Here is a 15,540-nt window from a genome sequence, read left to right on the forward strand (position 1 = left end):
AGACAGTGAATTGATCATAGCCCGTTTGATCAATTTAGCCTTCTCAAATCATCAGGACTTGCCTAAAATAAAATCTATATATAAAACAGTTCAAGTATATCACAATGTTAGTTTAAATGTTTAACCTAGATAAATGTGCGCTATTAGACGCATATCCAAGCGTTTGTGCGGAGAGTGGAAGCTGAAGCACGCTCGCAAAAGACTGATAAATTCATAATTAACGGCATGGGTTCAGTCGACAGAAATACGGGACACACAGGCCTATAATAACTGCTGAAATGTTTGCGGGGCAAATCTCAGATCAGTCTGAACGCTCATGGTACTCACAGTGCCAGCCGTACACCTGCAGGCGCCACGGACTCGGACGGTTGTCGTGCATGGTAATAAACACCGTAAACAGCAAACGTTCGCGTGTCCGCGCTTAATGCGCATATCCTATATGAAAAGCATTTTAGGGGGCCCTTGGCTTTTGGGGGCCCAAGGCGGTCGCCTACCTTTGCCTAATGGGTAAGTCTGCCCCTGCAAAAACAGATATAATATACACCAAAACAGATAAAATAGTTGTTGTTTTTTATTTCCCAGGAGGTGCTATTTTTATTAATACATTGCAGTACCAAATAAAACTAATATTTTATATCCACCATATTTTAAACTTGAGAGTGTGTGTTAAAAGTTTCTGGTTTCAGATACTTTCAGTTATTTTAGCAGTAACAAAAACAGTCCATTATGCTGCTTGATATTGCAAATGGGTATTTGTTATTATATTATTTTTAATTTATCATAATCATAAACACTGGTTTGTAGCAAGAAATACAAACTGTAAATAATTTTACAGTTTACTGTACTTTGTGCTTTGTTTCTTCTAGTTATTTACATTTAGCAGCTAACAAATTAGAAATCTTGCGCAGTCACAGGAAATAACTTTGGCGTTGAAAAATAAGGTGAATAATGTATGTTAAAATAAATAAATAAATATTTTTGGTAAATGTCATAAATAATGATTACGTTATTAATATATTATTTGTAAAATATTTTTGTCAAAATATCTGTTACATAAATTTACAAATTAGATCAATTTTCCATCATTACAAACTTTTTTGTTTGCAATACAGAGCAATATCTACGATTAAAACCTTAAGTAAAATAAATAAATAAATCTGTTAAAAAATAAGGTGAATAAGGTATATACTTGGAAGGGAATACTCCCTTAGAAGGGAGTATAATTTTGCAGCTCACGGGGTTTGGAGCAGAGACGTCACACTGATTTTTTTATTTTTTTTTAATGGATGAGTATGTTATTTCCCAGAAAGAAGAATCATATAATGCTGACTGTTTTTGTGAACTGTTATTACTAGCAAGAGTCTGGCAAAACAAACTGGGACTAAATGTAATGAAAAGACAGATGTCACATTCCACATGCTCTGTCCTTTCTTGCAAATCATGGAGTGCAAATTAAACTATATCAGAAACACCTGCTTGTTTTTCACCCCAACATTTTCCATTTTAAAAAGCATTTTCGCTGCCCCATTATCTTAGTTGTGCTTATTATATCAGCTCATGCTGTAAAAAACATTATTGTGCGCTATCTGGGCCTGAACAGGACAATTAAAACAATAAAACAGGTCGTAGAGTGAAGTGCAGTGCAGTAGAAAAGGTCAGACTACTTTAACTTTTTTCCACAACACATCCATCCGATGATCTGCTGTGAATTATGTGGGATTTCCCAACGCATGTATTTTCCCTAATTGGAAAAACAAACTCATGTCAGGCCTCTGTTAATAAAGATGCGAAACACCTTGATTTTTAATGCATTTAGGGTGTGTGCTACATTCGTCTTAAAGGCATTAATTACAGTTAATGCCTGATGCCAAATTACAAAAAAAAAAAAATTTCAGCTATCACACCCCTTGTGCTGAAATAGCACCATGTATTTCCACTGCAATATGAAACTGCAGTCCGAATTGAACTGCAGTGATGACGCACAACCTTGAAAAGGCAGGTCACCTCTAAGCTTGAGTCTGGAATGCGGAATTTTACATTTCATAACGCTGAAATGCAGACTACATGCAATATCAATCAATACAATTAAATGGAGCTTGCATAGCTAGAAGTGTTTACATCCACGTATTTGTTCACAGTATGTTTCGGGTCTGAAACTAAGCATGTGTGCAATATTCAGAAAACACATAACTGCACCTACAGTATACTCAGAGATTTAGACTGGCATCTGTTTAAACAGACTTCATACTGCCACCTTTCCTTAACTCTGCACCTGCTCATTTTATGAGAGCAAACCTACTCATCGTGTGCTTTTTTTTATGTCCGCTGGAAAAGATTATCTACATGTTGTAGTCTCTCAGTCAGATTATATCAATCCTATGCACAGCACACATTAATGCCTACTTTCAGATAAACTTTCAGACATTGTGAGAATAACATGTCTACTGGTAAGTGTTGCTCCAAGTATACTTGGATTGAACCCCTTACAAACACTTCTAACACTATGATACAGTATAGTGTGTCTGTGTCTTACTACATCAACAACATTATATCAGAGATTGGTCACAGTCACTATGTAAACCGATCAATAATGAATGAGATATTACTGCTGTTAGAGATACAAGCTTATTGGCATCTGTCTTTCTCAGTATAATCTTTAATAAGACTAGCAGCACAGCAACATCAATAACTTATGTGGGGTAAAAAGCAATTTTCAGGTGTCCTTACATAAGAACAGCTTCAAGAGATCCAATAGACTAAATCTCTTTAATAAAAAAATTCACTACATATCAGATGACATTTAGCAATAGGTTGCAAACTGAATCGAAATTGAATGATGTAATTTTTTTCAAATATGTCACGTATAGTAATGTAATAGTAAATAGTAATAAACAGTAATGAAATAGACACAAACAATAAGATGAGTAATAAATCATCTGGTCTGTGCTGATGAAGTAAATATATTTAACTGAGTTCAGGCTGTATCAGTTACAAGTAATCAAGCATTTGATCTGATGCTGTAAAAAAACAATATCAAATGGAACACCAATGTCAAAATCAAGTTTCAAGTTTCAAGCTTACTTTATTTATATAGCACATTTAAACAGCCTCAAGACTGACCAAAGTGCTTCACAATAAGAAACAGCATCATAAAGTTAGTAATGCAAAAACTGCAACCAGAAAGATAAAACAAATAGGAAATACAATAGGAAAGAGTATAATTCCTAACAGGCCAATGAAAACAAATGGGTTTTTAAAAGAGACTTAAAAATAGTCAGGCTAGGGGCCGTTCTAATCTCAACTGGCAAGTCATTCCAAAGGCGAGGCCCAATAACTGAGAAGGCAGGTCACCTCTAAGCTTGAGTCTGGAATGCGGAATTTTACATTTCATAACACTGAAATGCAGACTACATGCAATATCAATCAATACAATTAAATGGATGGTTCACATTAAAATGAAAATTCTGTACATGACATAACTTTCTTCTGTGTAACACAAAACAAGATGTAAAATGTCAATGCTGACTGTCAAAAAGGACAAAAAAGTCAAACAAACGTTGTCCAGACATGATCTAGGCCTATTCTTTACGTCTTCCGAAGCTGCATAAATAGCTTTGTGGACAGTACAGACCACACAATTCACCCTCAATCTTGTCTGCTAGCTTAACAGCCCCTATGCTCTTAAAAATAAAGTTATTCATTGATTTATTATTATTTATTTTTGGCAGAGATGCCATAGATTAACCATTTCTTCACACTTTTTTCTTAGTGTGAAGAACATTTTAATAATCTGATGAAACTTTTTACAGTATAAAAAAAACTTTTGTGCAATGGAAAGACTGCATGGATGTTAGGGTTGCAAATGGGTGGAAAATTTTCGGTAAATTTCCGGAAACTTTCCAAAAATCCCTGGAATATTCAAAAAAAAAAAACTGGAAAGTTTCCAAATTTTTTGCATATTTCCGAAATTTACTGGAAATTTTCCACCTTTTTGCAACCCTAATGGATGTTAAAGGTTTCTAATGGAACCGTAGATGGCCATAAAGAAACATTATTTTTAGAGTGTGGTCACGTTTTCTTCCATTGTATGGAAAAGAGCAATCATACAAACACTTCTAACACTATGATACAGTATAGTGTGTCTGTGTCTTACTACATCAACAACATTATATCAGAGATTGGTCACAGTCACTATGTAAACCGATCAATAATGAATGAGATATTACTGCTGTTAGAGATACAAGCTTATTGGCATCTGTCTTTCTCAGTATAATCTTTAATAAGACTAGCAGCACACCAACATCAATAACTTATGTGGGGTAAAAAGCAATTTTCAGGTGTCCTTACATAAGAACAGCTTCAAGAGATCCAATAGACTAAATCTCTTTAATAAAAAAATTCACTACATATCAGATGACATTTAGCAATAGGTTTCAAACTGAATCGAAATTGAATGATGTAATTTTTTTCAAATATGTCACCTATAGTAATGTAATAGTAAATAGTAATAAACAGTAATGAAATAGACACAAACAATAAGATGAGTAATAAATCATCTGGTCTGTGCTGATGAAGTAAATATATTTAACTGAGTTCAGGCTGTATCAGTTACAAGTAATCAAGCATTTGATCTGATGCTGTAAAAAAACAATATCAAATGGAACACCAATGTCAAAATCAAGTTTCAAGTTTCAACAAAGCAAAATCAACTATACTAACAAGAAACTTGCAGTATTACTTTGTCATCCTTCCTTCTGTACCCTGAAGCTATCACCTGAGTCTCTTCTGAAAAACTGTCAGCTCATCAGATATGCTGAATATGAATGAACTACACACAAGACCAAGAAACATCAATGAGTCTTTGGGTAGTGTATGGAATATAAAAATAAAGAATTGGTCAATTGGCATTTTGGGTGAACTCTTTTAATAGTTCAAGTGTTGACAACTAATCTGTTGACTGACTAATTTCTTTGGCTGAAGACAGAAAGACAACTCAAGCTAAAAACATATAAACAAAGCAAAAATCATCAACTATACTAACAAGAAACTTGCAGTATTACTTTGTCACCCTTCCTTCTGTACCCTGAAGCTATCACCTGACTCTCTTCTGAAAAACTGTCAGCTCATCAGATATGCTGAATATGAATGAACTACACACAAGACCAAGAAACATCAATGAGTCTTTTCTGTTTGAACAGGCATAATATTCAAAGCGCAACATGATTGCTGATACTTACATCTTTTTCAGCTATAAAACTGAAGACTTTAGTATGGCTGGTTTTCGGCCATAATTTTGATAAATGCACAAATGCACAGCACCATTAAAGGAGTCATGAACGGAGAAACCAAATTCCCTTGATCTTCTGACATATAAGAAGTCATTGTACTATGTAATGTACATTGTACTACTTCCATACATGATTGCTGATACTTACATCTTTTTCAGCTATAAAACTGAAGACTTTAGTATGGCTGGTTTTCCGCCATAATTTTGATAAATGCACAAATGCACAGCACCATTAAAGGAGTCATGAACGGAGAAACCAAACTTCCCTTGATCTTTTGACATATAAGAAGTCATTGTACTATGTAATGTACATTGTACTACTTTCAAAACTCAAAACTTTCTAATTAGTCTAAAAACAGCTTATATTGAAGCCAGTCTGGTTGTGGAATGTGCCACTCTATTACGTAATAGTGTGGCTAAGCACTGCCTCCGCAGAAGAACATCAACACCTGCTTCTACATCGCTGTCTGTTTAGCCCCGCCCACCGATTCGCGCAAGTAGTGTTTACGACAGAGGTGAGCGCAGGTCTACACAGAAACCCAACGATAAAGACGGCTCCAAAGACAAGATGCTGTGCAGTGCCAAGTTGTGGAAAAACAGTCTTTGCATTGCCTTCCTTCTGATCCCAACGTTAGGAAAGAGTGAATTAACTTTATTTTTAATGAAGATCCAGACCGCGTCAGTAAGAACTCGGTCCTTTGTTCACTTAATTTTACCACAGATTTGTTTACAAACAAGGCACAATTTGACACAGGATTTTCAGAAAGATTGAAACTAAAAGACGATGCTGTGCCGGCTATATTGGATCTGACAGCAATGTCACATCACACAAGTGTGAGTAACTGTTGCTAATTACTTCTAAATTATGATGTTTTTTGATGTAAAAATCTTGATAACATTATAAGTGGACCTCAGAGAACAGTGCAAAATAAAATAAAAAACAGAGGCAGTTCATGGCCAATAGGCTTTAGTTACATCTGGTATCTGGCTGCAACATTATGGCAATAAGTATGAATTTGTATGCCCTTATTCACACATTTTCATAGATATGCTCAAACACCACTAATGGTTGTTTAACTGTGGGTCTTCATGCTTTTTTCCCCTAAAAAAACTTGTTTTTAGACATCATGTGAATTCATATGAAAATGCCACCTTGTGAATGTTTTTCATGCAAGCTTGGGTTGGTACAAATTTTTTGTAAGCAACATTTAAATCACCATGGGGGTGACCTGTGCCAGCTAAACAACACCCATATTTATTTGTTAAAAGTAAATTTGGTCAACATTTGGAAGTTCATACCATATAAATCACCTCAAAACTAACACTGACTGAACAAAAAGCACAAAACTCTCACTTTGATTTCATGGGGTCCTCAAGAGATTCAGCTTTTACAAAAGGTCCACTTTCTCTCTCATGTAGTGGTGCTCCACGATTCGAGAAAAATCATGTTTCTATTTAGAAAATAGTGAGGTCTGAATGAGATCATTTCATGGCAGTAAGAGAGACACTATTGTGTTTAAGAAGATGATGACTGAAAAAAAAAATTACCACATATCTTCACCTAATTATACTGTATGAATGTGACTGCAAATGTGTGCCTGTGAGAGATTCATCAGCAGATGAAAGTGTTAACCACAACATGGGTGGTTTTAGAGCTCGGATAATTCCCATATTAGGCATTGCTTGTGATCCTTTTGCATACATGACACTGGTGTAAATAATTTTAGTTTTTTTTTGTTTTTTGTACAGAGGTAACAGACTGCACCTGTTGAGGGGAGCCTCTAATACTGTTTCTAACTGAAATCAATATCTGACATCAATGGCTACCAACAATATCACATTTTTAATGCTGCCAGCAGACCACTACATTAGCAGAAGGTGAATATTTCCTCGTGATAAAAAGGATCATCCACATTTCTTTGTCAGAACCCCATTAGAAATTAAATTATTACCTATCTCACATACTAACGAAGACATCACGAGTCAGTATAGACATTATAGGGGTCTTCTGGATGTGATGATCTTACATCAATGCATAAATTAATGGTCAGGTTTCTGCACTGCTCGAATGCTATTCAAAGGAGGACTTCGGGTGTCCAATGCAACAGGTTTTCACGTAGGAAAGAAATTATTTTACAAGACATTTGCAATTATCTATTAGATACTTTCCAACACATTGGCGACGTTTAGCTTTTTACGATATGAGCGGAAGAAACAGACTAATATATTCTCCAAATTTAAGATTAGGCTGGATTTCCAGATGTCAGCGATAATTCCATCAGATCTCTTTAACGCATACTGTAATAACAGCACTCAAAATACAAAAAAGCAGAAAGATATTTTCTTCCATCTCCAGTATTCTTACCATTTTGGTTATATTTAATGTGCCAATTATTCAAGTCTTCCGGGGTCTGGGATTTTAAAGGTATTTACGTCAGTCATTTTAGAGCACAATCTCTGGAGGATCCTCACGCGCAACCAAAGCGTAGTTTTGGACACACAGTTAGCTAACTGACGTTTTTGAGACTAGGTGACATCTAGATCTATAGTAATGTCATAATGACCACACTTACGTATTTGTCGACTTACAATCCGACACTAATGTTAAGTGCTAAAGCAGCGTACTGTTGCTATGGTTACCTCATCTCGCGAAAGCGACTTCGATTCACAAGCCTGTTTAGTGCGTTCCGACAACTTGCAACTGAACTTTTTAGTTAAGGAAACGTTAAAAAGGCAGGTTTAAGTAACATATACGTTTATGTAAAAAGAATACATGTTTTAAGACACCTTATCCTTTTGCTTTTACCTCCTTTGGAGAAGTTCAAGCCTTATAAATGCTCAGTCTCCCTAAAGCCTCAATAATTCGTGCCTGTATTAAACTGGCATGTTGAAGAAACGTTGAACTCACCAGCTTGTCAAGTGCGTCTTTGCCAACAGTGGACACCTTGAGCGCAGGGACTCGTTCACATGTGCATCCTTCCAGAAGATAAATCCCTGATGGTCGAGCACTCTGGTCGGTGTCGAAGTAAAATAAAACATTCTGATAAAGTGCAAAAAACTTCTCATGCCATTTACTGTTTTCTGTGGTCTTCTTGCTGAGATAACCTCGTTTGGTGCCCTCTTTACGCGCGATAACGGAGAGATACAGAGCGTGTCCCTCATTGTACCGAACACTCTTCTGCATTTTCCGTCTTGGTTTAATGTGTATTCACTTGTTTGTCACCATATCCCATGTGATTTTAACTTTCCACCTAGGATGTTTGGAGAAATGCGCACGGGAAAGTTGCCGAGCTGAAGCGCACTGCTCATAAGCGACTCATCCAAACGAGTTCGGAGCCCAATCCATTCTGGCCTGAAGAAAAGTTTTAACCCCGACGAACAACACTGTCTGTCAACGCGTTTAGCTCATGCAGTACAGCAAAATAAGCAATAGTAGTGGACAGACGGTGAGAGAGAATCACTGTTAAGATCAGATGTAATCGGCTTTGGCATCCTCTTAAAGAGACAGCGCCTCTCTGGCACTCTCTCTCCCGCGCTGAGATCCCCTTTCCCTTGTGGCTGAGCGCAGCTTTTAATGAGTGGGCGGATCGAAAGCGCGGCAGAAAGACTCGCAGATCTTAATGAGGAGGCGGGGATGTAGATATTTTAATAAGGAGGCGGGGCGAGGCGCGCTTCAGCGCGTTACTCTATATACACAGCAAGCAACTAGGTTCCAATTAGGTGCTTTACTGTTAGATTAAGATGCTTTAAAGGAAAAGCCACAATTCTCACTGAGTACATGTTACATTTCAGTGTCCTTGATATTCATCATTTAGAAATCGAGGTATACTGACAAAAAATCACAACAAGCAGCATTAGAAATTACACATTACATTCATAGTTTATAATTTCATTAAAGGGGTCATAGGATGCGATTTCAATTTTTCCTTTCTCTTTGGAGTGTTGCAAGCTCTTGGTGCATAAAGAAGATCTGTAAAGTTGCAAAGACTAAAGTCTCAAATCCAAAGAGATATTCTTTATAAAAGTTAAGAGTCAACCACTTTCATTACACCAAATACACAAAATGTTCTTTTTAGCAGCATCATATGACCCCTTTAAATAATATGCATAAAAACTGCCACACAAACAAGTGTAAATGTCCATTTACACCAAGAACGCTATCTATAAATACAACTAAAATGTTAATTATATTACCGTTAACTATATCCACACCAACACATAATACCATTCGGTTAATGGTAAGCATACACTGCTGTTTTTGCCATCTGCTGCTTTAAATGCTCAAGTTCTATAAAGTCGGATGGATTCTGACTGGCTACCAATGTTTTTATGGCTCATCAGCTGTGAAAAAATTGAAAGTAATTCCAATGATATCTTTCAACTGTGACATTAGTTATAGCCGTTTTGTGGACTTCCATATTCTCATAGGACTAGAATGATAATTACAATTTTAGATTTACCATTATAGTCCCTAGTTGGAACAGGCCTTAAGCAGCCATTCACACAGAACACGTTTTTACATTCAATTGTTTTTTTTTCTTCCATTGTTGTCTATGTACAGTAAACATGCGCTAGACAATGTTGCACTTGTTTCTCAATGACGCCAAAACACGGCACGCAAGTTAAAATTTCGAATTTCTCAAGCACATTCTCACAAAGTGTCAGATAAGGGACAATAGCTGCACTAAGGATCACTGTCACATGGACGCTTCGTGTGCACAAGCAAGTGACATTCTCAGACTCTATCAAGCTTCAATTATATCTGAGAAACGCACATTCATTTTCATCTGATTTGCTATAACTTTTATGTTAGGATGACAAATATTAAGGGTTAAGATGGTAATGATAACTGATATACTGCATATTTGATGATATAAAGATTAAATACAAATAAATTTTAAAATCCAGTTCAGTCAGTTTATTTTATAGTGTCGCATCTATAATTCATGATTTTAAATGACATTTAAAATAATATTATTAAAGCAAACCTGGGCAACTTCAAAGCAATGCAAATGTGAGTAAGGAAGGAAGACACAGGAGGGTTTTATGTTCTCAGCCTGACTGCTTCAGCTTTTATGAAGACTGATTATCATTCACCTCAGACGTCACATTTAAAGGACAATGAGATTACTGAGGAAACTTAAAGGGATAGTTCACCCAAGAAATGAACATTGTCACCCATTACCATTCCAAATCTTTATTACTTGCATTCTCCTGTAGAACGTACATTTTGTCAACATCAAATAAAACTGTTTGGTTACCAACATTGTTCAAATTAAAAAGAAGAAAGAAAATCATACATGAGTGCGTAAATGATGACAGGATTTTCATTTATGGGTGAACTAATGAAATGAACACCACAATTTACAGAAAAATTTTTAATTTCTAGTATAATTAATGTACATACAACATTACACTAACAATCTTAGAAAGGTGCATTAGTTTCTTTTTTCCTATGGACACAAATACAGCATATTACCAGCAAACCTTCTGGCCAAAGCACCTGGAGAGTGTCTATGTAAGACATCATTCATAGTTGTAAGATCTGTTGTTTTCAGTTCACGTTAAAACGGGTGATGAAATACATTATGTATTCAAATACATGATATTCAGTTCCTGTTTGTTTAATGGTTTTTGCAACCATCATTCCTATGGGCAAAAACCATCATGCTATTATTAGAGACTATACTTTCTCCAATCCAGCAATGCTTCCTTGTTGGTGATACTCCAGGCATCAGATAACAGTCTCACCATTTTCCTATGTTTGTAAAGACAGAAGGGGGTAATATCATGTTACATACCACACAATTACAAAAAGGTTCATGGACGCTTCGTGTGCACAAGCAAGTGATATTCTCAGACTCTATCAAGCTTCAATTATATCTGAGAAACGCACATTCATTTTCATCTGATTTGCTATAACTTTTATGATGTTAGGATGACAAATATTAAGGGTTAAGATGGTAATGATAACTGATATACTGCATATTTGATGATATAAAGATTAAATACAAATACATTTTAAAATCCAGTTCAGTCAGTTTATTTTATAGTGTCGCATCTATAATTCATGATTTTAAATGACATTTAAAATAATATTATTAAAGCAAACCTGGGCAACTTCAAAGCAATGCAAATGTGAGTAAGGAAGGAAGACACAGGAGGGTTTTATGTTCTCAGCCTGACTGCTTCAGCTTTTATGAAGACTGATTATCATTCACCTCAGACGTCACATTTAAAGGACAATGAGATTACTGAGGAAACTTAAAGGGATAGTTCACCCAAGAAATGAACATTGTCACCCATTACCATTCCAAATCTTTATTACTTGCATTCTCCTGTAGAACGTACATTTTGTCAACATCAAATAAAACTGTTTGGTTACCAACATTGTTCAAATTAAAAAGAAGAAAGAAAATCATACATGAGTGCGTAAATGATGACAGGATTTTCATTTATGGGTGAACTAATGAAATGAACACCACAATTTACAGAAAAATTTTTAATTTCTAGTATAATTAATGTACATACAACATTACACTAACAATCTTAGAAAGGTGCATTAGTTTCTTTTTTCCTATGGACACAAATACAGCATATTACCAGCAAACCTTCTGGCCAAAGCACCTGGAGAGTGTCTATGTAAGACATCATTCATAGTTGTAAGATCTGTTGTTTTCAGTTCACGTTAAAACGGGTGATGAAATACATTATGTATTCAAATACATGATATTCAGTTCCTGTTTGTTTAATGGTTTTTGCAACCATCATTCCTATGGGCAAAAACCATCATGCTATTATTAGAGACTATACTTTCTCCAATCCAGCAATGCTTCCTTGTTGGTGATACTCCAGGCATCAGATAACAGTCTCACCATTTTCCTATGTTTGTAAAGACAGAAGGGGGTAATATCATGTTACATACCACACAATTACAAAAAGGTTTAAACAGTGTCAATACCTCAGGAAATATTTTTTTAATAATGTAGACAAATCAAAGACATATGGAAGCCTGTTTCCGCCACTGAATAAAAAATAAAAAAAGGTCACTGCGACTTTTTATCTCACAATCCTGACCTTTTTTTCTCACAATTGCGAGTTTACATCTCACAATTCTGACTTTTTTTCTCAGAATTGGGAGCTATAAACTCACAATTGCGAGTTATAAAGTCAGAAATACAATGCATAACACGCAGTTTACTTTTTTCTCAGAATTGCGTGAAGTCAGTATTGTGTGATATAAACTCACAATTGCGAGACAAAACTCAGAATTTCTAGATTTAAATGCGCAATTCTGACAAAGAATGTCAGAACTGCAAGATATAAACTTGAAATTGTGAGGAAAAAAATGTCTGAATTGTAAGAAAAATTGCGCAAATGCCTTTTGTTAATTTTTATTCAGTGGTGGAAACAGGGTTCCATAATGACATTTGATAAATTGCTGCTGTTTTAGTGGCTGGTGCAGATACAAATGCATATACACTGAGACTCATTATGGATATTTAAACTTTAATATATGCATATGGATAACGTCTCGGTTACGTATGTAACCCTCGTTCCCTGAAGGAGGGAACGGAGACATCACGTCCCGTCGCCACAGCTCCTGTACCACCGCTGAGCGGCCGGGTCACCGGCTCGGCTCCTCAGCGAAAACCTGATTATGAGTTGCATCTGCTGCCTACTTATACTCACGCTGTGATCAGCAGCAGCTGGATGCAATAATCGCATGCCAATGTGCATTGGCTCGTTTAGTTTACACTCGAAGTAGATTGGTCCCTCTAAGCGAGATCCCAATTCGTCGGTCATCCGACGTGACGTCGAGAGTGACCGACTGAAAGGGAACTGATTCTGAATATTAACATTTTAAACTGAAGAATGACTTTTGTCTATTTAGTCAGTTATTTACTTCCTCTTCGACATTTCATGCATGTGTAATAATGTGAAAATGAAATAATGTACATGCAGCTGGACAAACTGGCTTCCACATACTGTATGTGAAAATAATCTATGCAAAGCCGCTGACTTTACACAATTAGGTTACAATACATTTCTAATTCTGACAATTTTTAGCAATGACTTCAATGTCTATAATCAAATACAACATATAAAAATATGTGAGCCTACACAATATTTTTCAAACAGAGCCTCAAACCGAGGAATAATTTGTAACCTCTTCAGATATTTCTCTCACGGAAAAGTCTTTCATTTGTTCTGAAAGAAGCTCCTCCACAATCCAAAATTACTACAGTGTTCTTTTTCCATTGTGTAACCAATCAGCCCACGTACCTCCGGCTGTTCACGAGAGCCTCCAACTCTTTGGATTTGAATGCAGCGGTCCTGAGGATGGACTCTGGGATTTCAGCCAGACGTGCTACATTTAGCCCATAGCTCCTGGCGGCTGCGCCTTCAATCAGCTGATAGAGAAATGTGATGAACTCTGGCTGCATCTCCTCCTCTAGTAACGAGAGCAACGGAGCTATTAAACACTTTGGAAGCACTATGTGTGTATCAAAGTAATGATCAGAGGATTCAATGTGAGAAGAAAAGAATTTATAAAAACAAGATCCATGATAATCCTGATGATGATACTAAATTTATACAGTAATAAACAGTCTACTGCTTAAATACTATATTGTTTTATGCTAATATTGCAAAATAATGCTTTAATGGACTATGCTCAAATTTGATGAATTGATCAAGTATTTTAGCCATTATACTGGGATAAGAGAAAGCATTTTAACATACAAAAAATGAAACGCATTACCTTGAATTATAAAGTATAAGAGCATATGACCAAAGTGTCAAATCTGTGAATAATACCAATGTAATGGCATAATAACTGTGAAGAATTTTTTGTCTGAGAAAATATATTTCATTAATGATGGACATTAGAAGGTCACCGAGTTGTGCTGAGAACTTTTTCCATAAAAAACACTTCTTCAGAACTCAGATAAAGTAATTTCTTGTGTCATGGTGTGACAGTAATGACACAATTATTATTAACCTGATTTGTGAATATGATTTGTGAACATTTCTTCTAATATTTCTCAGCAATTCGGTCACAAAAATGGGGGGTGGGTGAACCTAGTTGAATTCTGATGATCAGAACTCTGCATGTGATTTCCACATGAATTTCAATGACAGTAGGCGAAACTACACAGACAGCACAGTACAATGAGAAACTGAAGAGGAAAGACTACTTATGCAATAGGATTACTGCCATACACACAAGCTAGTTGTTAAGTAACCACTACCTGGGTCTTGTAACAGTGTTTCAAGGATTTAAGGTTCTGGAATTCTCTTTCTTCCTGGAAAATGTAATTTTATACCACAGAAGTCCAGAAGGCCTGACTCTGATTGGTTGACAGATGTTTCCAAGCCATCAATTTGACAATAATTTTTTTCAAATTCCATCTCATAGTCACATTCGTTTATGCAAAGTAGCTTCTACCAATCAAAGTACTAGCCAAAGTAGTTTCGACCACAGGAGAAGAAGCAGACTTGGGCTTTCTAAGCAGAATGCTTAATTTTGAACCTTAAAAAAACTTGAAAAAGATCCTGAGATAAACAAATAAGCTAACCGCTGTAAAAGTGAAATCGGCGAATCAGCTTTAAAAATTACCACTCAGGTTTCTTGTCTTCTGCAGTCCTATCTGCTCCTCAACACTACGTAAGAGCAAATATGATCTGTTGACCTGTCACTGCCTGAAGTCATTCAGATCAAGCAATGTACTACACACATTATTACCAACTCAATTTCACACACAGGGTTTCTGCAGACATGAACAAGTTAAATTTAAGACTTTTTAAGACCTTTTTAATACCACCTTATATGAAATTTATAACCTAAAACCTAAACCTGTAATGGAAATACACATTTTATTACATACATATATGTAATATTTAATGTGTATAAATTAAAAAGAAAACAAAATATCATTGCTGTAATAAATGATATTTATTACTACGATATACAGTGAACTTTTCATGTCAGCAGACAATATTCCAATACCAGTCAGATTAAATAATTTACACTGCAAATTACAACTGCAATAAATAATGTTATGAGATTAATGTTTTAAACGCATTTATGAGTATACAAATAAGAAATGTTGAGGGGAAAAATGCATACTTTTCAACATACTTCTCAACTAAACTACCAGTAAGTGGCGGTAAGTCACTTAATGAGTGAGTCATTGAGTCATTCATTCAACTGATTGAGTGTGTTATCATGCTGCTATCTTAAGGACTTT

General features: G+C 35.7%; 2 protein-coding genes across 4 annotated transcripts in view; both read right to left on the bottom strand.

The window, feature by feature from the left end:
• The window catches only part of rasgrf2b (Ras protein-specific guanine nucleotide-releasing factor 2b), a 65,663-nt gene extending 56,875 nt beyond the window's left edge, over window positions 1–8,788 (bottom strand). For both annotated transcript variants that reach the window (XM_016527952.1, XM_016527951.1), the window contains exon 1: window positions 8,196–8,788. In XM_016527952.1, coding sequence (XP_016383438.1) covers window positions 8,196–8,471 — 276 coding nt within the window. In that variant the 5' untranslated portion in view covers window positions 8,472–8,788. The remainder of the gene's footprint in view (window positions 1–8,195) is intronic.
• Window positions 8,789–11,862: 3,074 nt separating this feature from the next.
• msh3 (mutS homolog 3 (E. coli)) overlaps window positions 11,863–15,540 on the bottom strand; it is a 72,874-nt gene continuing 69,196 nt past the window's right edge. For both annotated transcript variants that reach the window (XM_016527956.1, XM_016527955.1), the window contains exons 23-24: window positions 13,574–13,742; window positions 11,863–12,169 (exon numbers count right to left, since the gene is read on the bottom strand). In XM_016527956.1, coding sequence (XP_016383442.1) covers window positions 12,088–12,169; window positions 13,574–13,742 — 251 coding nt within the window. In that variant the 3' untranslated portion in view covers window positions 11,863–12,087. The remainder of the gene's footprint in view (window positions 12,170–13,573; window positions 13,743–15,540) is intronic.

The sequence above is a fragment of the Sinocyclocheilus rhinocerous genome, unplaced genomic scaffold (assembly GCF_001515625.1).
Source record: "Sinocyclocheilus rhinocerous isolate Xijiao unplaced genomic scaffold, SAMN03320098_v1.1 scaffold62, whole genome shotgun sequence".
Lineage (NCBI taxonomy): Eukaryota > Metazoa > Chordata > Actinopteri > Cypriniformes > Cyprinidae > Sinocyclocheilus > Sinocyclocheilus rhinocerous.